Genomic DNA, 21596 nt, shown 5'->3' with positions numbered 1-21596 from the left:
CTACATTGTATGTGTATTTATGGGCTGTTTTGTTTTCTAGAATAGGCCACTAGCAGAATGCGTAACACAATTAACACACAGATACAGATGTAAATTAGATTGGATTGCAACGCGGCCGCCTGATTATAATGGGAAAAACTTCTGAAAGCATGGAATTGAATGCCTTTGAGAATAATTCGTGTAACTTTTTCTTTTCTCTTTTTTTCTTTTCCCTTCACTGATTCTGTTATTGGCTTCCTTTGACAAAACTTCATCTTAATTGAGCGATTACTACATGAATTAAAAAGCTGAAACTATTTACTATTTTCATCACAAAGGGAAATTTTATGACCGCGCTTCAAGCCGAGAAGAGAAAATTATTTCCAAGACCGATTACACTTAAGCGCTAATCCACACTTTTCAAAAAGCTTTGATTCTTAAAGTAAACTTATTAAATTTTAAGGCGTTTTTATTCTACTGCGCAGAGCATTAAATGTTCGAGTTTTCGCGGTTTGATGCATGACCGCAACAAGTTGACAACAACACATCGGAATTTTCGCGGTTTCGTCCATTGTAAGTAAAGTCATGTAGAGTTCTAATTCATCATTCCCGCTCAACACCTAACAATAAAGTAAACAATCTGACTGAATAAACTTCTATAGGAAACAGAATAAATAAAGGATCCCTCAACGAAAATAGGAAGTAATTGAATAATAAACTGCCCGCATACAGATTAAACCCACTCATAGAGATGTTTGATTGACAAACTCATAAACGTCGGCGTTCACTGGAATTTATTTTGTTCACGCACGGTAAACGTCAGAGGTATTGAGCAATTGAGGCGTCTGATTTTCATCGAAGTACTTCCTTTGGGTCGGAGAGAAAGGAATTTGCACCTAAATCATGTTGTACACTCAACAAATTGCGGACATTTGAGCGTTTCAAAAGATGAAGAAAAAGATAATATGATTGGTATACATATTAAGAACAGCTTGAATGACTGAATAGAATCTGTGAAACTGTGACCTTTTCGTAATGAGTGACTAATACGAGAAATCTTTTAATTTCCGTCGCGAGTAATTTGTTGAGCAAAGCAATAATGAGAGTATACAAAAATTTTACCGCAGTTTTTTAACTGATAAAGTGAAATTCTCCCTATTTCGTTCCATCGTCTCATACCCAAAACCTCCTCGATGCGAGAAAAAAAAAATTTTTCTCTTGTTTTGGTTTTAAGATTCGTCTCTTCTGTTTCACGCCCTTCTGCAGTCCAATACGGATTTTCAACGAATTCGCGACAAAATAACTACATCATTATCATTATTTATACTTTGAGTATCTTTCCCCAGCTTCTTCTCGGCCCACATGGGGTTTCTTAGAAATGGACCACTTCGGGTTTCCCGAGCAGGGCTTGGGCTCGAACCTATACTCAGGGAAGAACCCCATATAATCAAAAACAGGTGAATGGCGGCACAACTTTGCGAACGGTTCTATTTCAGTGATATTATATGAACCAGACAGTGAAGTTTCCTTGCGCAAGACATAAGAAGACAGCCACAATTGTCTCATAGATCTGGGGTACGATCCATGAAGACTCAAATATTTTTGGCAAACGTCCTTATCGAGTAAAAACCTCTGATCTTTTCCTGCGCTTTTGTGTACAATTCTTTGGTTGTCCATGAAGTAAGTAACATTCTTCTTGCTCTCCATCATCCATAACGCTGCCGCCTGATCACCGTAGGGGGAGCAAAGAAGACTACTGTTTCTCTTCTCAAGAATCTCTTCGATCAAGTCGTGCGTGAGAAGAAGCCAAGCTTCGTCCACGCGGACTATTTTTGGTTTACAATGTACAAATCCCCAGTACAGTGCTTCCTTTGGACGGAAATTTAATTCATACAGAAGTCGATCCAGGCAAAGGAAATGGTCGTCATCTATGCGTAGAAAGTAATCAAACTTGTGCCGTTCTGATGCCCATTCCATTGTCTGAAGCAATCTTTCGGTGAAGGCTAAATTATCTGTCAACAAAAGTGATCAATTACTGTATTGAAATTTTCAGAGGAGCACTCATTCGATTCAAAAGATTTCTTCGTGATCAAAAACGAAGTCTGAAGTCGAAAAGTTTCAATTTCCAAACCCATCTTCACGTAAATATGAAAATAACTAATAAATATTATGGAGAACTTTTGAAAGAGTTCGCTCTGACGAAAAGTTAACGCTCAAAACGTCAGCTTCAGAAACTCTCTACGGTAGACAATTTACATTATCAATGATAAAACCAAATAATCTTGTAACACCCCAACAGCACAACAGTTTCTTTAGAAACTTATCTCCTTAATTCATTTGTAAGAGATTGGCCTTGCTGACAGAGCAGCGACATACGAAAAGAGCCCGTGTGTAGAAATTTGAGCGCAGCCAGAAAATATATTTCTTATTTTGCATAGAGCACCAATTTTTCGCGCAATTCCAAAAATTCGATTTCGCGCACTTCTTAAAATTCAAATCTTCTTTAACCTTATTTCTGTAAAACAATAGCTTCGTCGTGTCAGAATTCGAATGTCAAAAAAAGTCAGTGATTATCCGGATTATTAGGTACACAAAAGTGTACTGTTCAGAGTTATGATAATTTAAACATCCATTTCTTTCAACAAGGAATTTTATGAAAATCTAGTTATAAGTACAGCCTATCGCCAGTTGTATTGCTGGAAAATTAATATATAAAAAAAAAAAAAATTTTATGAGCGAATCAACCCACTCACCTTCGACTTGAAGAAAAATCAGGTCGTTGTTTTCTTCATGTTCTTGTAAAATAGCATTTTTCGTTTCGTTTTCCAAGCCCGCTTGGTCAGTAAAGAACGCACAAAAAACCTCGTCTGTTCTAAGTTTACACTCAGTAAACCACGTATCTCGAATGGCGTCCCGTCTTGCTTTACGGGACGCGTGCGTTAGAATAGCTACAAATAGAAGGATGTTTTCCGGTCGTCTTCTTTGAAAAATATAAGCTGCACTCGCCTCAGGTGAATTCACATAGAGAGCTTCTTTTATTCTGGAGTTTGGTGCTTCAAACAGCGAGGGCCAATTCGTTATAGTCCCTATAAACAATCCTTCCAGTATAACCAAGAAAAACAATGTCCAAAAAAGATGACACCGTGAAGCCATACCCTTGTCGTCATTGCTTCGATTTTCCTGCTATCAGAAACATCTTGACTTGAAGTTTAACAACAGAACATTGGTCGATGAACCGAGTTGTTCAACTGATTTCCATTTTTCAACGTGTATTAAAAGAAATATTTTGAACTAGGATCTCAGTAACTAGGAAACGGTCATTCATCGTCGCTAAAAGTAAACAAGGCAATACAAACTAAGTTCGTGGACTGATAGAGTTTTAAAACACACAGGTAAACAAACAAGCACGCCGGATAAACAATTTTGAGTCTCAAAATAAATCCGGTTCTCTTGGGGTGGCTTAGGAAAAGTGCTAATTTCTTACTTTCAATTTTTTTTGAGTTTTTTCTACTGCAAATCAAGTTACTGGGACATTTTTTGCCACTGGTTGTCGCCAGAGACCTCTCACTTGTGTCTGAACCTCGTGAGATCGAGCAACGACTGCGCATGTCACAGAGAGGAGACCCGAACATATCTCTCGAAATATTAGGATGGGGGAGGGAATGGGGGCTAGCGAAGAATGGAAAAGAGGAAGAAAGAAATTATGAAAGTTTGAAAACTTCTTTCGAACAAGAGAGAGCCCAGAGAGATAATTATACACCACATGGTCCTCTTAGCTCTTTCCCTAAGAAAAAGATGTGTTTGATATTCCGACAAGTAGAGATTTCACGCAATTAATTAAACAACAATAATAAATATCGAACATTTTAATGATCCCTTTTTCTTTAAATGAAGTTTACTAGAAACAGAGCCTTTTTTTTCAAAGGCACAACATTTGGATACACGGTTATTCCAATCAAATGCTACAACTGAAAATAAGTTAAATATAACATTATTTACCCTTTCCAACCATTGAAGGCAAATCAGACACAAGCCGCTACTCGGTTTAAAACACTACCGACGGGGGAAGGGAAAGACTGATAAACGCGATCAATTCTTTCCTTATCCAAGCCAGGGTACGCAGACCGCAGGATCAATACATTTTTTGTCAGGGGTGGAGGGAGGAGAGTGGTTTGCACGCTTGCAGTAATTTAAAACCGAGTACAGTGACACGATGTTACTTTCAATGGTTGTAAATGGAAACAGGGACCACATTACACATATTGCATTGTCTGAGGATATCATATGCTTTAGAAAAAGAGACAAGATTGTAGACACCGACAGAACACGTTCTTTACCAAGGGTTATTATGTCACTTTTTTAAAATCTATCTTAACAATATATTTGCTCATTAACTTTTTAGAAATATTATTAAATTCACTATACAAGAAAAAAAATATATTTGCAAAAGTATTTAATAACCTTGTTTACTTACTTACATTGCTGACTTAGGTTCCATACATCTGTGGATTTACCTACATTTAAGTACAGTTACTCACATTAATAAGCAAGATCCAAAAACACGTTAGCTTGAATGCTTTTTTAATCCATTCAGGTCATGTGACAAAACTCAAGAATACTGTTTCCACAAAGTTTCCTCTTATTTACGCGCATATGAACACATAGTTTACAAAAGGTAAAGCTGGGAATTCCCATGAGACCTGAAATGGGTAAACAAAACATACAAGCTAACGAGCTTGTAGTAATGTATAACCAGGCATTCAAAGGGCTTCGCTGCAAATACCCTGTCCTTAAAAAAACTGCTTAAACAGAATATACACTAAAACTCTCAACCTCCACCTCCTCGTAACCTTTATAAATTATATTTTTTACAAATTTAAACAAATGAAAAAGTGAACGTACACGTATAAAACTGAAATATCAGGGAATATTCCTCACTTTCATCTGTGTTGTGATTTTTTGACCAATCAAGTGCAACAGGAAATATCGCATGAACCGTATCGTGTCCATGGTGCCCCATGGTGCCCCAAGGTGCTCCATGGTGCTCAATGGTGCTCCATGGTTGCTTACCAGTCTTTTCCTACCCCATGGTTTGACCAATGGTTGCAACAGAAAAGGTTATTTTACATATTCATCCATTTTATCCCTTTTGAAAAACGAACTTCACATGATGACTGAACGAATAACTTTAAGTCAAGAGAGGAAAATTTACAAAAGATTTTTTTAACATTTCAAGGTATGAAGCATAATATATAAATAAACCAGATAAAAGTGGAGTTATAAAATAATCATAGAAAACTACTTAACATATTATCAAATTAATTTGAAAATATTAATTATAAATATATCGTTACGAAATTACAGATTTCATTCCATCAACAGTCTTCACATAATGCTACCTGTCCCTTTTTGTATTTTCTACACGGACATAAACGCATAGTTGACGGACTCGTTCCTGTGCAGCTAAACAAAAGGGATTGGGTCTGGACAATGCAGGCTCTAGGCTCCTCGCGGTAACCTGGCGCGATGAGGGATGGTACTTCCTCAAGACGGCTGTTGTTACATGGAAAACCATTCCTGTCACGCAATTAACACTGAGTCACACAATCATCCCACATGTGAAATAAGTAATGTTAACACTAAGAGTTGAAGTGCAGAGTCAACGACGAAAAAAAATAACTGAAGTGTTCTAGATTTTTAAGCACAATAAAGTAAAGGTGATGTCTTACAATATTCGTTGAGCAGATTTTTAGCTCTGACACTAGCACACAGATCGTGGAAATAACTGAACCACAGGTTAATCAACAAATTCTCACCAATCGTTTTCGCAAAAAGGTATAACAAAAATATGAGAAACAATTCTGAATTAGGTCTTGTGTGAGTGGACTGGAACATTACTCCTCGTGAGTAAGAACTCCCCCATACAGGATACCACTAAACTACAACATTACAAACGAAGTACAATTGAGTGGGCTATATGGAAAAAGGTCTCGATCAATTTCCCCTCATCAGTGATCTATAATTAAAAAAAAGATCAGCACTTACTCTGTAAGTGAGGTGCGTGAGTTGATTGCCTTGAAGAATTCTGGTTCGCAAACCATACCTTTGTAAAAAAAAATTAATATAATAAAAAAGTCAGATTTAAATTTGGGGAAAATATAATTTCCGTTTATTTCTGCCATTTGACTATTCAATAACATGCAAACACTACAAAGAAAGTAAACTAAGGTTAGGAAATTTTGAGCTCCGTTAACAGCTACAGAGAAAGATATTATAAGACCGTTCATCACGACCGTGGGACGAAGAAAAACTCACGAGGACTCACGAAGTAGCCACGAAGAATCATGAAGTAGCCACGAAGAATCACGAAGTAGCCACGAAGACTCACGAAGTACCAACGAAGATTCAGTCCTGAGGGAATAGTCATTATTTTATTGCCTGGGAGGGGTCGGAAGGGAGATCAGTCGTCACCAACAGAGTATAAACGGGGGGGAGGGGGGGCATAGAAAATTGACAGCCAATAAAGTGACGATGGGGATCATAAGAATTTTGCAGAGCCTTATGGGAGGAGGGGTTAATGTTATCATGACACAACCAATCGGCCTTCCGATTCTGCAGTTCGATGTACAGATATTTTTTTTTTCGTTGTCCCAACCGCTATAAAAATGTTTACAACCTATATTATAGTTTCCTTCCCGTACCTTTAGAAAGACAAACTTGTTTGCACGACTTTCCAGCCTCTCCTTTCACAGTTACCAAGGCTTTTACAGGAGGCCAATTATTATGGTTACAGAAATTCTACCAGAACAAACAGAGGCATCGGCGGAAAGAAAAGAATACTGATTAGAATGTAAGAGAGAAGTAATCACTTGCTCTTCAAGGTGACTTGAAAGAAAAGAACCACAAAAATATTGCAAGATATAATTCTTATTGTTCCGAATTCGCTCGTTAACTCCAAACGAAAATTAGCTTATTTCAGGCGTTCAATTAGTTACACGAAGCGCGAGAGCAAACGACGTAATAGAAGCGGAGGAGTAAAAACAAGAGAAGTTTAGGTCGAGGCGACTCGATCCAAACCTCCCTCGTTTTCGCTCTGCCACTGCTATCGCGCAGTTTGCCACTTCACTCTGTTTTACTAACTGAACACATTGTCTAGAAGGACTAGGAACTAGTCTGTGGCCCATTACGTCAAAGGCATGCGCAAGAGTAGTATTGCGACCACGAGGTTTAGAGAAGCCGCCATTTTGTTTCTGATGAGCTATTTGTCGAATGTTTTGGTCAATTAAATGTGTTAAATTTATGTACCACGGGAGATCTTTCGACTCCTGATCCCGTTCGGAAGAACACGTCGGCAACAAGCCAAACAAAAATAAAAGAAAAATCGGTCACGTACCTGATTTTGAACCAACGCACTAACTCTTTCTAACATTCCTTCATGAGTAAACTCAAAAGGTAAGTAAGGTTCGACTTCTTTCAGCATAATTTCTTTCATGACTCGTTCAACCTCTGACACATTTTTCATGTCAATGGTGTACACATACGGGCTGCTGATGAATTCTTCGCAATAGGGATGTTGCGAAGTCACCTAAAATGAAAAAACCAACACAGTGAGGTAAACAGAAAAAATTGTATAACTCAACTTCTAGCCTCAGAGCGTTTTTATACGAGAGTGAAAGTATCCCATTAACATTGAAAAAGAGATTTCTGCATTTTTTCCACAGGTTTGATACAACGATTATTGGAAAAGCGAGTGAAACCGGCGTTTAAATTTCCTATTTACCGATTCTCTAACTCCCAAAATTCTCTTTCCCTAAATATATGAAGGTTCTCTAAAGTAAAACAAGAAGGGTGAATTTGGCCAAAAGAGCACCATACGGCGAAGATGTCTGGTGTAACAGATGGATTAGGCGAATGACAAACGATGTTGGATATATTTGAGGATTGCTGCACATAAGCCAAAAATACTTTTCATTACCTCAGGATTACCTTGACATTTCAACTTTTTAGATGACACAGATGGTATCTTTTAAGCAAATGACTTTCATGTATTCTTATCACAGATGGTATCATTGGTAATAAACACCATACTCTTTTCTTTACCTGTCTTAGCGTGGGCTTGTCTCTGAAAAACAGCGTGTTTTCCCGACTCTTCGGTGGAATAAACTAGAAAAGACAAAAAAAGAGGCAGTGGTGAATTGAAAAGATTGTTTTAAACACATTACTTGGCAATCACAATAAAATGAAAATTCAAATGAAATAAAGAAAGAAAATGCAATATGAGACGAGACCTGAAATTCATCAGACGTGTTTCTTAGTTTCTTACTTACCTTCGGATTTATAAAGAAACATCCATTGGCTATTGCTTCCAACGGCGCAGGTCCCTCATACGGGAAACCAAGTCCCACAAAAACCTGCAAAACAGGATAAACAAGTTTTTTATCTCACAAATTAAAATGACAACCTCCATTTAAGGAAGACGTTCACTACTATGAAAACTACCCTCCTCTCAAAAACAACAACAAAAAGTCAGTAAATTAAAAGTAAATGATAGAGCAATAATTCTGGTTTCCTTTGCTGTTCGATGGAACTCTCATGTGAAAGAAAGGAATTGTGAGAATAGTTTCTTTCCCAGACCTTTTTGACAGGAATCCTGCGCACACAGCGCAAATAACTCGATTAAAAGAAGCTAAATATTGATACCATTGACTCGTTCAAGAGCTGCTGCACTTCCATTGGAGTAACCACACCATGGTTTATCACAAAACTTGGCAAATGGCTTGCAATGTCATTCGAATTCTGTAGTGTAGGAGAAATTCAAAGGAAAAAACATCACAAACTAATACATTGATAATATAAATTTAGATAGAAATAAGAGAGATGGTAAATTTTGAGCTCGGTAAAGAAATAAATAAAGATAGATGTTTTCCGTCTTGTATCGAGCGTGGGACAAAGAAAAAATTCTGAGTCCTCAAGAGGAATCGAATCTCAGACCTTCGGATTCCGCGCTCCGATGCTCTACCACTGAGCCACAGAGACTCCACGGTGAGCGAGGTCTATTTCCTCAGTGAAGCGCTGAGGCATTCACAAATTTTAGGTGACTCAGAAGCAGCTCGTATTAGCAGTTCTATCACAAAAAATTAAGCATTTTTGGAAGAAGACGGGTAAAAATGTTAACAGTGAAACAGAAATCTTTTCACTCTCACTGTTACTGCAAACGTGATCAGAGTAAAGAGCTGAAAAAACACTGCCATCTATAAAAATAGATTTCATTGGCTGTTCTGGATGGAAATGTGCTCAGTGCACTTGTGCGAAGTCATATTCCACGAATAAGGGCATGTCACTAGACGCTTTTTTTTTGTCTACTGTTGTTATGGGAAATCGGCCATTTTAAGTAGCAACAATACTCACCCCTCCCCCGACAGTGCCGTGCACTTCCACGTATCTGTTTATGACTTCGAGGAAGGTTTTATCTTTTACATCCTTGAAAAATGCAACGAAAAAAATAAAAAATACAGAATCAAACTGGTAGCGAGGATTGCAGGAGTTTTACTGACCAATCACAATCAACGAAGTAAAGCAAAACCAAAGAAATACTGGAATCTCCGAAGGACACTCAATTGAAGCCTCCCCAAAAGCCTGAGAGGAAGAAGTTAACCCTTTGACTCCTAAGAGTGACTAGCATCCAATTTCTCCATGCAATATCACCCCTGAATCAAACATTAAGGTCATGAGAATAAAGGAAATGATCACCAACTAAAGAGGCTCTTGATTGTAAAACAAACTCTCCTTGTCAGCAACTCAAGGAATGCATGCGCTTGATCGAAATATCTAGTGCTAATCTTCTGGAGGTACCATTGTTACATTTTTTGTCCTTACCTTCCACATGTTGACATGCTTTCCATAGACGAGAGCTTTTGCTTTTCTTCTGGACTTTCTGACTGTGTTTTTTACTGGTGGCTGCGCATTCACAACAAAGCCAAGAAATGTGTTGTCTGGACTGTGGGCTGTGGACGAAAGAAAACACATCACAAAAAGAAAACTTAAGAAGATTCAGCATCTAGTTGGCTGACGTTACAGGAATGACAGACATTCGTTTGGTAAAATAGCTCAATTTGATCTCACATCTGTAGTTGCTCTTGCACTAAGTCCGGCTTTGCATTCGATATTATATGTTAGGGAGGTATGTCAAGTACTTGAGTATAAAACTTTGCAGCTAAATCATTGCGCTTCCAAAACGGCAAACAGCACAGGGAAAATGTTGATTTGAGCCGAAAATTTTAGAGCCTGAAAAGAAACTGAATTCTAATCAGGACCCTTGGAATCTTAAGCCTGCTTAAACAACATCTTGGAGTACTGATCCCGATAAAAAACTATTTCCATTTGCAACACCTGATCAAATTTATTGCGTCAACTCCTTTTTTACACATGCTATTAAAAAAGGAATACAAAAAATTGCAGAAAAATTCCCAAATTCTCCGAGTAAAAAGAAACTTACGGAACATGGTCTGAAATTGCCGCAAGTTTAAGTTGTATCGTCCAAAAGGTGCTACAGATCCTCCAGGGAGTTTTTCCTTGTAAAGATTAAAATTGAACTGAGCTTCAGTTCCAAATGAGTCCACCACACGCAGTTTGCACCTGAAAAGAAAAAGACAACATTCTATTTTGATATCATGATATATTCTACATACTTTGACTGAGGGTGACGTAAGGGTCTGGTTCTGGGCTCAAAATAAGTCCGGTCTGGCCAAAGAAAGGTTTTGCCAGGTCAACTGCTAAGAGGGCCGCACATTTTGTCCATTTGCTTACGCTAGTAAAGGAAATTCTTATTCCGAGATAATTTCTGGTTCTATAAAGTTAAAAGGTTCAATATCGTTGGGATTCCTGAAGAAGGAGAGCGAAAAAAAGATATTACCAGAATAAGACCGTTTAAAAATGATTCATAGCTGATAACAGTGATTTTACAGTTATCGGTGTAAAGTTTTCTGGAGTAGCGTGAGTAGTGTCTTAAGTCGGACACCTCCTACGGCCCCCGGCCCCCTGTTTTTATTAGTTTCCTTCTGCTTAGAAACCCTGATGAAACCGTCTCAAATCCGGCACTAGTGCCTAAAATTGGACACCAGCATCTTAAATAGGGCACTGTGTCTAAATTGGACATACTGTATAACATTGGACACTGGAGTAAAAAACTGGACGCTAATATCCAAAATTGGACACTACATCGGACACTACTGTCAAAAATCAGACACTTACTGCTTTAAAGTCAAATTCTTGAAAGGTTGTAAATACTTAACAGTGAAAAGGAAGGCAGTGTTATTTTGAATAACTACACCACTGTAGGAATTTTACAGTAATGGAGGGTTTGATAAAGGAACTCTTCACAAAATTAGGAAGATGCCAAGAACAGTAATGAGGTTTTTTTCTTCGAGTGATCACTCGTACCTTCAGAAAAACAGAAAGAATTCCTCCCTTTACATGAATAGCCAAAGTAAGAAAATCTCTTATATTTAGCAACTCATAACAAGTTGTATACTACTTACAAGAATTGTGGAGACAGAGTACCAATTTTTGTGCTTAGTTCTTTGAGGCCAATGTAATCTGTATACAAAAGATCCACATCATTTGGCAATTTCTGGGGACACAACTTCTTGCTGACAATATTCCCAATCACGCTAGTGAAAGAAAAAGAAGAATGCACTTTATAGGTTATAACCAAATAAAAATCTCTTTAGTTTAAGATCTCTTTATTTTGTGTCTTCAGTTTGGCAAGAGGAAACAAGATCTTTAGGGGCAGACTTGCAGGGAATTCATTAAAGCCAGTTCCCAGTGGTCTATGGCCACCTGTAAGATCCCTTTACTTACTACCTTCTGTTTAGACTGCGAGCTTAATCTCGCGTTTGGGTTTCAATTTACGGCCTCTTTCCGGGCAAAGCCGCCTGTAGAAAAGGTTATCGTCACCCCTACAATTGGACTATAAAATATAAGAGAACAGGCTGCCAAAAGTTTGTTGTCGTGCAAACAAGTTATGAGAACACGCCTATCAGCTTAAGGGGTGTTATGTTGATATAACACCAAATTCTCCTAGCTGATTTTAAAGAAAATGTACGGCAGTCAGGGGTGAGAATTTCTAATTGGATCATGGGAGTTCAAGAGCAAACTTGCCTTGTTGCAGAGAGCAAATCAGCAGTGACTGTGATGTCATGTCCAAGGATGTAAAGGGAAGTTATCAAGTCACTCCACTGAACCAGCTCCCCTAACGGACCACCTTTGCCAGCCTCTTCGGCAAAGTGAAGCTTGTTTTCATTTGACAACAGTCCAATATGGATTAAAATCTGAAAGGCGAAGTTAATAAAAACGATAACTATTTTGGTTCAGGTGACAATCCAGGAGTTTGAATTGCAAAGTCACGTTCCACCCAGTTCCAGATGGCTGTTGTTTCTTTTACAAGTACTGGAGTTGTGTCTGGTATCCAACCTTTAGTTAAACAAATACTTTGAATTTACTGGTAATACAACTTCATTCATTCCATTTTGTCCTAAGTTATTGGTTGCCTTGCAGGACTTCCAGCTCAACTTTTTGGTGACCAAAGATGTACACTCAAGGTTAAAATCTTACTGCTATAGCTTTCTGGGAGGAACTCCTCAAAGCGCGACACTCCAACTCATTTTCAAAAGAGAAATATAATCATTTGCCTAAAGATGTGGTCACTTGGGATGTGGATCGCGACATTTCGACTACATTCTGCCATTCTTCTTCAAGCGACCTATGTTTTCTGACTCACTTTATCAACACCATCATGGCACAAATCCAAACTACTACCAACTAACAGCAAATTTAAATTTGTGTGACATGTTTAATTGATTTTCATCACTGTCTCAGTGATGAAAAGTGAATTGTCATTGAGAGCCTGTGCCAAGTTGCGGCACGTCTCCTGACTGTAACCAGGCTTAAATCCATTTACCTTCTTTTTAACTGTTTTTGAGAAATCTCTTTTGATTTTTAAGGCTGAAAATGCTGTTTGCCAATGAGGCCACATCTGTACAATCCTTGCTTTAATCCAACGAAATTTCAGACCTTTTTCATCCGTTAAGAGATTCAAAAGGCTTTGTACATTTGTCCTTGTGACATCCTGCCAACAGGATAAAAGAAAAAAAAAAACATAAATGCAAACCAAATGAACCAATCTGTAGAGCTAATATCTAGATTTTATTCACATGAAGTGATGACAATTTTATAAAGTTCGCTTGACCCAATCACTCTCAGTAATGACCAAAACTGAATTTCTCTCTCTGTAAAGTTGATATAATTTCAAGCAGAATGGTGATAAGAAGACATAAAATAAGAAATGTAAGACAGCTGGGTTAATGATGAGCAGATGAGAAGTAGGAAACACTTAACCTTTTAACTCCCGTGAGTGACCAAGATAGAATTTCTCCTTACAATATCAATACAATATCAAGCAGACATGTGATGAGAATGAAGAAAAATATCAGTTAGGGGATTATAAGTTGATCCAATATGAAATTCTCCAAACTAACATCACAAGAACTGTATGACAGACAGTAAGGGAAATTACTAATGAGATCTTGGGAGTTAAAGGGTTAAATGTCTCTGAGGTATCCTATACACATTAAAATATCAGTAAAATCTTAGAAATTAGATCCAATCAACTGATCACTTTCAATGTCAACAAACTCACAGCCAATTGGTTTAATTTTGGTAAATCACTTGGCACTCTTCTTCCTGGCAATAAAGGGCACCATCTCTCCACCTGACAATCAAAGAAAAAGTTACAAATAGTTAGTGCTAAAACATCCTAAAAATTTACATCTGAATTTATATTCCAAACACTATTACCATGCAACTAGTTATGTTAAAAATTATTCCCAGTGCACTGTCACATTTCCAGACTTACTGTAACCTGACATTATGAAATAATTAAGATGCTAATTTACAACTAGCACCCTGATTGGTCAAAAACCTATGACTTGTTGCAGTGGAAACCCGTAGAAAATGGAAAGTTTATCTTACAAAAGTAACAGACTTTCTATCAGTTTACTGGTGAAATATCGCACTTATGATGTTGAGTGAGCATGAGAAAAGTCTAACCATTCAACTCCCGTCAGTGACCAAGAGAGAATTTCTCCCCACAATATCAATACAATATCAAGCAGACAAGTGATGAGAATAAAGAAAAATATCAGTCAGGGGGTTATAAGTTGATCTCATACATAATTCTCCAAACTAACATCACAAGAACTGTATGGCAGACAGTAAGGAGATTACTGATTAGATCTTGGGAGTTAAAGGGTTAAATACATCATTGCCACCAGCTAGTGAGTTACACACGTTTCTTGTGTTCATCTAAAATTCCACATGGATTATTACACCAGTAAACTGTAGGAAAGTGCAGCCTATTGTTTATTTAACTTGTACGCAAAAAACCATACACCCTATCATAATGCAACACACATTTGAAAATACCTACCTCACTTAAATAAACAATAAAAGAGCAGATACTTCCATTGACACCATGGTCCTCTTTGTAGCACTTATCAGTTTTCCAGAACTGCCTCATCCACTAGATATAAATAAAAAAGTATTTATAAATATTCATCCCAAACACTTCCAATATTGGTGTGTTTAAATACCAATTACTAATACATCACGCAGTAGGAGGTAATTTTAATAAGGATAGACTGAAGCACATATATTAAATAGAATCAGTAGCAGCTTTGAAAACTTACAGCAATTTTGCTGGGACACTCTGGGAACTCCTTGTCAGTTGGGATTTCACAGTCATTACTCACATGTCCACCACTACGTAAGGGACAGAAATTCTCCACCTGTTGAGACAGTAACAAGAGGTGATGTTTAGGCCTGTGACTCCTGACTGTTAACCCTTTACACTCTCACATCAGTATGCATATTCTCCATACTGTTCTGTGCACACTTCCTATGGTGCTGATAAGGAGAATTTGTTTAACAATCAAGAGCTTTTCAGTCGCTGATCATTTCCTTTCTTCTTGAGACCATAATGTTTGATTCAGGGGTGATATCACAAGGAGAAATTACATGCTAAGCACTCTTAAGTTTTAATGGGTTAACCCTTTCACTCTTAAGATCTTATTAGCACCTCTCCTCACTGTGTAGCCTGCCACACAATTCTTATGATGTTATTTTGGAGAATTTGGTATTGGATCAACTGATCCAATACAATTAAAGTACAACTAGACAATCTACATTATCCAGGGAAATTAATAAGAGAAAAGTGAGACATCACACCAAAAAACACCAGTAATTCAGTTATTTAAGAAAAAAATGATTGTAAATGAATCCTGCACTTGAATAACTGCTGCATTAAACCCCTCCAAAATCACAATTAAACTCAGCTGCCTTGAATCTTAATTTGATTCATTTTCAACTCAAATTTCTTTATACTGCAATCTGCCACATTCTGTATAAATCATGTCATGAGCAGATGTCTCAGTTACTATTAACACAACAGAGCCAGAAATGTATCTGGATCAATAATATCTCCTCACATATTATTATCATTTATTTATTAATATCAATAAATATTCATACCTCACTCAGATATTTCAGAAATGAACAAAGACTTCCATCCACCCCGTGACCAGCGTACCTCATGTCTGATTGCCAGAAGTTCTGCATCCACTGAACACACAGCAATAATGTGAAACATTAAGAGAACTGAGCACCACAAAAACACATTATTATAACTTTGTCCAGCAATGTGGTGCATTTTGCGGACTAACATGGAGATTTTGGCAGGCAGAAATGCATTTCAGCCTTCTTGCACCCTTGCATGATTGTTTAGACTGTCTTGTTGGCATTTTTCAGTTCTTATAATCTTGACACTCTCCAAAGTGATGCTAATACTAGAAGAGTTTACTTTCATGGGCATAAATATGTTTTGAGTCATTCTCAGAGTCATGTTGACCACTACCTTGAAGCTCAGGCTTAAATGAGTCTAAGTTAGGCCCAAAACACATTTATACCTGCAAACATAAACTCTATCATTTCATGTTAACAAAATATCATAACATACCTGGACTTTTTCGCTGCAGTGTGGAAAGGCAGGATCAGATGGAATGACACATTTCTCCACCTCTGATTTTCTTTTATGACCTTTATAATCTCTGGGACACCAATGCTCAACCTACAATTCAAGAAAATTATCTTAATTTTTACTCCTATCAATAAATAAGCTGTGACTGTTTATAATTGCACTGAGATGGACTACAACAAGGTTAACTCCCAGAAGAGATTAACATGTAACTTCTCCCTGTGGTATCCAAAGATTCTCCAGAAAACAGGTTGAGAGAATACTCAAACTTAACATTCAGGTTAAGAGGTTGATATCTTGATCTAATGCCAAATTCTCACAATTAATTTTCTAGGAGAAGTGTAGCAGCTAGAGGGGAGAATTAACAATCAGATCTAGGGAGTTTACTGGGTTAAAGTCTATAAGATGCAAGAAAAGAAGTAAGCTTGCCAGGGTAATTTCCAGCCACATTGTCCACATAAGTTTTGTTAATAAAGATAAATCCTACCAAACATGCAATTGAGAGAAGAAGAGAATTAACAAATCTGCGACATACCTCACTGAGATAATTGAGGATAGAACATAAACTGTCATTCACACCATGTTTAATAAACTTCGGGTCTGATTTCCAGTGCTCTCTAATCCACTATTAAAAAAAACAAATTTCATATACACTAGAACTAGATAGCAAAAAGCTAATTAACAAATTGACAGTGGTTTAGCCTGGTTTGTACTCTTATGGACAATAATATTCATCATCGCATTGGTCAAAATGTTGTGGGCTTGCGAGGCGCAGCTGAGTAAGTCTACAATAAATTTTAATGCCTCAATAAATGAATAAATGTTGAATAATCCCTCAACTTTGTTTCTGGATTATTCAACATTCTTAGATACCTAGATTTTCACTCCACAAAATGAGCACTGTGATTGGTTGATTCTTGATCAAATTGAAATGTATTCCAACCAGGATACAATTGCGCAATTGTTGCCCACACACTGAATACAACAGCATGTTTGTTTTTTTTTTTAGCCATATGATTTTTTAAGGGAAAGTCTAAATATATAACAAAGTAGTTAATGTATTGTCCCTCAGGAAACTAGTTAGTTTTGTTTTCCCTCAACTTTATCTTGGGAAACATCAGGACTCTCAGGAGAACAAAACTAACTGTTTCCCTCATGACCTTATATTAATTGTACAATATTCACTTTGCTCTCTGCAAATGATTTTTAAATATGATCAACTGCACAGCTAAGAGTCACTTATTTCAAGGCAGTTCTGTAAAACAAACAGTTGCAACATACTTACATTTACTTTTTTGCCACATTCAGGATATGCAGGGTTATCTGGGATGTAACAGCCTTCCTCTTCTGCAATTTCAGTCAGTGCAATATTAGTTACCATACCGCAAACACAACTGATTGACTAACTTATTTACTGACTGGCTAACTTACTGATTGACTGATTGAATGACTGACTGACTAACAGACCAACTGGCTGACTTACTGATCAACTGACTGACTGACCAACTGGCTGACTTACTGATCAACTGACTGACTGACCAACTGGCTGACTTACTGATCAACTGACTGACTGACTGACTGACCAACTGGCTGACTTACTGATCAACTGACTGACTGACCAACTGGCTGACTTTCTGATCAACTGACTGACTGACCAACTGGCTGACTTACTGATCAACTGACTGACTGACCAACTGGCTGACTTACTGATCAACTGACTGACTGACCAACTGGCTGACTTACTGATCAACTGACTGACTGACCAACTGGCTGACTTACTGATCAACTGACTGACAGACCAACTGGCTGACTTACTGATCAACTGACTGACTGACCAACTGGCTGACTTACTGATCAACTGACTGACAGACCAACTGGCTGACTTACTGATCAACTGACTGACTGACCAACTGGCTGACTTACTGATCAACTGACTGACAGACCAACTGGCTGACTTACTGATCAACTGACTGACTGACCAACTGGCTGACTTACTGATCAACTGACTGACTGACCAACTGGCTGACTTACTGATCAACTGACTGACTGACTGACCAACTGGCTGACTTACTGATCAACTGACTGACTGACCAACTGGCTGACTTACTGATCAACTGACTGACTGACCAACTGGCTGACTTACTGATCAACTGACTGACTGACCAACTGGCTGACTTACTGATCAACTGACTGACTGACCAACTGGCTGACTTACTGATCAACTGACTGACTGACCAACTGGCTGACTTACTGAATGACTGACTGACTGACTGACTGTCTGACTGACTGACTGACTGTCTGATTGAAAGACTGACTGACTTACTGACTGACTGACTGACTGTCTGATTGAAAGACTGACTGACTAACTGGCCAACTGACTGACTGACTTATTGATTGACTGACTGCACCAACATGCAGGCCAAGCAATCAACTGGCCAATTAGAGGTAAGACTCTCTAATAGATCGTCTCATTCACTACAGGCCTACTTGACCCTTTCGCCTTCAAAATCCTATTTTGATAATTGTCTTTACTGTCTGCTATAATATTCCTGTGGTGGAAATTAACAAAATATTAATGAAATCAGCATTAACTAATTTTGCTCTCTATGTTGTAAGATCCTAAAATCAAATAGTTTCCTGCTAACCTGATACTCTTGTAATATTATTGATTGTTCTGTTTAGGGACTTGATGGCTTTTGTGAGATGCTGGAATTCCGAAGTACTGTTTATGATCACATTTTCAACTTGTTTCTCAAGATTCTTTATCCTTGATAGCATATTTTGAAGAAGAATTGCAGTAGCCTTTTTCATCTCACGGACTTCAACTTCCCCTGTAGAAAAAAATTATAAGGGGCAACTTTATAAAGAAACTGTGTACTACATCAGTGGAAGGTATTTTAAGATAATCTATTTTATAAAATACCTCTCAAGAAGCAAACTGTACAACTAGAGATATCGTGACCATGGGAAAACAAATTTGCATCTTAAGGTAGCCATGTGAAATGGTCTGTTAACAAAGATCTATAGGTACCATATGTACTTAACCCTTAACTCTCAGATAAAATTTGTAATTCTCCTTACTGTCAACCATACAATTCTTGTAATATTAGTTCAGAGAATTAGGTATTGGATCAACTAATTATCCCCAAACATCTGCACATGTCAAGAACTTTTGAGTTCTCACTTTTTAGAACAATAGCAACAACACAAGTAAAGATAAAATGGCACTTTTTTCAGAAAAGTTGAAAAACAATGCCACTTTTAACCTTGGGTAAGATACAAGCACAGAGATTAAGCTTAAACTTATGGGAACTGAACACATGTGCACCTCTATGCATGTGTTTTATTACATGTGCTTTAATGCATATGCATAAAAACACACGTCACATGTGTTTTCATCACATGTGACATTTGATAAAAAGAGTTATTGCTTTTAGGACTTCAGCTTAGTTTCAGAAAATTGTGGGGTTATACAGAAATCTTTTCAAACTTGCTATCTAAATGTAGCCATCTAAAAGCCTGTATTTACTGGGTGAATTGCTGAGAAATGTCACAATTTCTCCAGAGAGATTGTGTCTTCATTTAACTCAGTGAGGACATTGTGTCAGTTCAGGCATTATTACTAACTACCTCAGCATGATGTACTGTATTTGAACAAAAATGTGCATAAGATTATGTACAAAAATTGTTCCCTCTCAACTCACCCAGCCAATAAAAAACTCTTGTCTGCTATGCATGCCTATATTTGGTAATTGCCCCTGACAGTTACCAGAATACACAAAAACCATCAAAAACAATATTTCCTCTGCCTGAGCGTATTAAAAGTACATTAATGGCAAAACGTTTTGGCAAGAAAGAAAATAAATGGTTATCATTTAAGCTTGGAAGCCCTTTATTTTATTTGCGTGTTCACACCATGTGACTGAGTTTATTTGGATGAGAAATGTTGGTCAGGCAATTTGCACCCACGACTATATTGATCACGAACGAACGTCAATAAAAATATTGACCGTTGTATTCCTCCAAAACAGTAATCTTATTGCACCTCAATAACCACGGGAAAATGCCGCTCGATTTCGCTTGATCATATGCCGAACAATCGAGGTTAAATTTAACCAATTTTTGTCCAATTTTTTTTGTGCTATTGAAGGTTCATAATTTTATACATCTAACACATGAAGATTAAACTTTGTTCTTGGATAATGGAGCGCAAAAGGCAAATTCGAAAGAAGGCAAAGTCGAAAGAATGCACGTTAGAATAATGTTCTAAATATCTCGACAGGAAACTGTACCAATTTCACAGCGAAAGAAGTTTCCAAGAGGAGATAAAGACAGAAACTTTCATAATTATTCTCAAAAATAAAAGCGTTATATAAATATTTAGTAGGCTAATTTTCTTCCAAAGAAATTAAATAAACCCGTGAAACTCGGTAACGAAAATAAAAGATGAAAGCATTTCTTCGCCAAACGTTTCTGGATGCAACAACCGCAAGGCATCTGTTTGTAAGCGAAATAAGGCACCTGCTTTGATGAGCAGCGCGCGTGCAGGAAGTGAAGTCCACCTACCATTAGTTCCTAACTCCGATGAATGTAAGCCTTTCTCCTTCGCGATTGCATCGATGTATTCCTTCGATAATGCAATAATTTTCTCCTTTAAGTATTCAGACTGCGATTGTCTTTCATTCAGTTGCACTTGAATGAGATACATTCCCCAAATAAAGCTAAGAACAATCAGAATGAAACCCAATCGACTCGAAGTTAACCGGCATTTCCGAAATGTACCGCGCTGGTAAAGATGAGTTCGGGTTCCTGTCATCGTACCGACAAGTCAACAGATTTCGACGGTCTGGATGCACAGCCCTATGACGAAGGGCCTACTCGGAAAAGAACTACATTAGAAGTCTTGTTAAAACTTAATTCCACATCCTCAAACCCAACATGAAGACCCAACGAAAACCCTGAAGCTTGACTCGTCACGATAGCAAGATTTGACTTGACTGACGGTTGTTATGACAACATCATTTTTTTATTGCCATCCAGACCTTTGTTGGAGTCAAATATTGGACAGGAACATGAAACATTCCTATAAAACAAAGCGTGAAGTTCCAATGAGAATGCTGTACTCATTTTAAAATCTTTTGCTATGAAGACAAAGAATAGTGCACCCAATTTGAGACTTTGCCAGCCAGTGAAAGCTTTTCCTTCGAATATTCGGGTCTTCCTGTGATTCAAGGAGAATGTAACTTAAATAATTTCGTCAAAAATAATTGATAGACTTGCAGTGCCAGAAAACACCTCCCCTGTTAAACTCGTAAATTTTTAATGGGTGTCATGTGGATTAACAAGTCCAGCTCATTTGCATCAGAAAGATATTGTTTGTCTTCTTGTGAAAGCATCATTGAGTCCAGCCGATTCTTTCGCGTAGTCTGTCGATGTTTTTACGATCTTGTGATAAATCAGCAAGGGATAAACAGCTGGTTTTTCTCTCGTACAACCGCGTTTGATTGACAGAGAGATTTCGAGATAGTTT

At 37.6% G+C, this 21596-nt stretch overlaps 2 protein-coding genes across 2 annotated transcripts; both read right to left on the bottom strand.

Annotated features, from left to right (window-relative positions):
• Position 1: 1 nt before the first annotated feature.
• On the bottom strand, positions 2–3248 carry LOC113671524 (uncharacterized). Its single transcript, XM_027187743.2, has 2 exons — positions 2733–3248; positions 2–1991 (listed from the first exon to the last, which is right to left on the bottom strand). Exons 1-2 carry the CDS (start codon positions 3130–3132, stop codon positions 1297–1299), a joined length of 1095 nt encoding a protein of 364 aa, XP_027043544.2. The 5' UTR covers positions 3133–3248; the 3' UTR covers positions 2–1296.
• Positions 3249–3830: 582 nt separating this feature from the next.
• On the bottom strand, positions 3831–21377 carry LOC113671483 (alpha-1,6-mannosylglycoprotein 6-beta-N-acetylglucosaminyltransferase A). The gene is made up of 22 exons (XM_027187693.2): positions 20633–21377; positions 18712–18897; positions 17352–17413; positions 16602–16691; positions 16049–16159; positions 15565–15654; positions 14724–14822; positions 14465–14557; positions 13676–13747; positions 12938–13105; positions 12139–12308; positions 11517–11648; positions 10475–10614; positions 9856–9983; positions 9388–9459; positions 8680–8775; positions 8307–8390; positions 8080–8142; positions 7373–7564; positions 6681–6777; positions 6025–6082; positions 3831–5556 (listed from the first exon to the last, which is right to left on the bottom strand). The coding sequence occupies exons 1-22, from the start codon at positions 20880–20882 to the stop codon at positions 5355–5357; spliced, it is 2655 nt and encodes an 884-aa protein (XP_027043494.2). The 5' UTR covers positions 20883–21377; the 3' UTR covers positions 3831–5354.
• Positions 21378–21596: the final 219 nt, after the last annotated feature.

This window comes from Pocillopora damicornis, chromosome 14 (assembly GCF_964200805.1).
Source record: "Pocillopora damicornis chromosome 14, jaPocDami1.2, whole genome shotgun sequence".
Lineage (NCBI taxonomy): Eukaryota > Metazoa > Cnidaria > Anthozoa > Scleractinia > Pocilloporidae > Pocillopora > Pocillopora damicornis.
The sequence above is the reverse complement of the archived record's forward strand: the minus strand, read 5'-3'. Positions and strand labels throughout refer to the sequence as shown.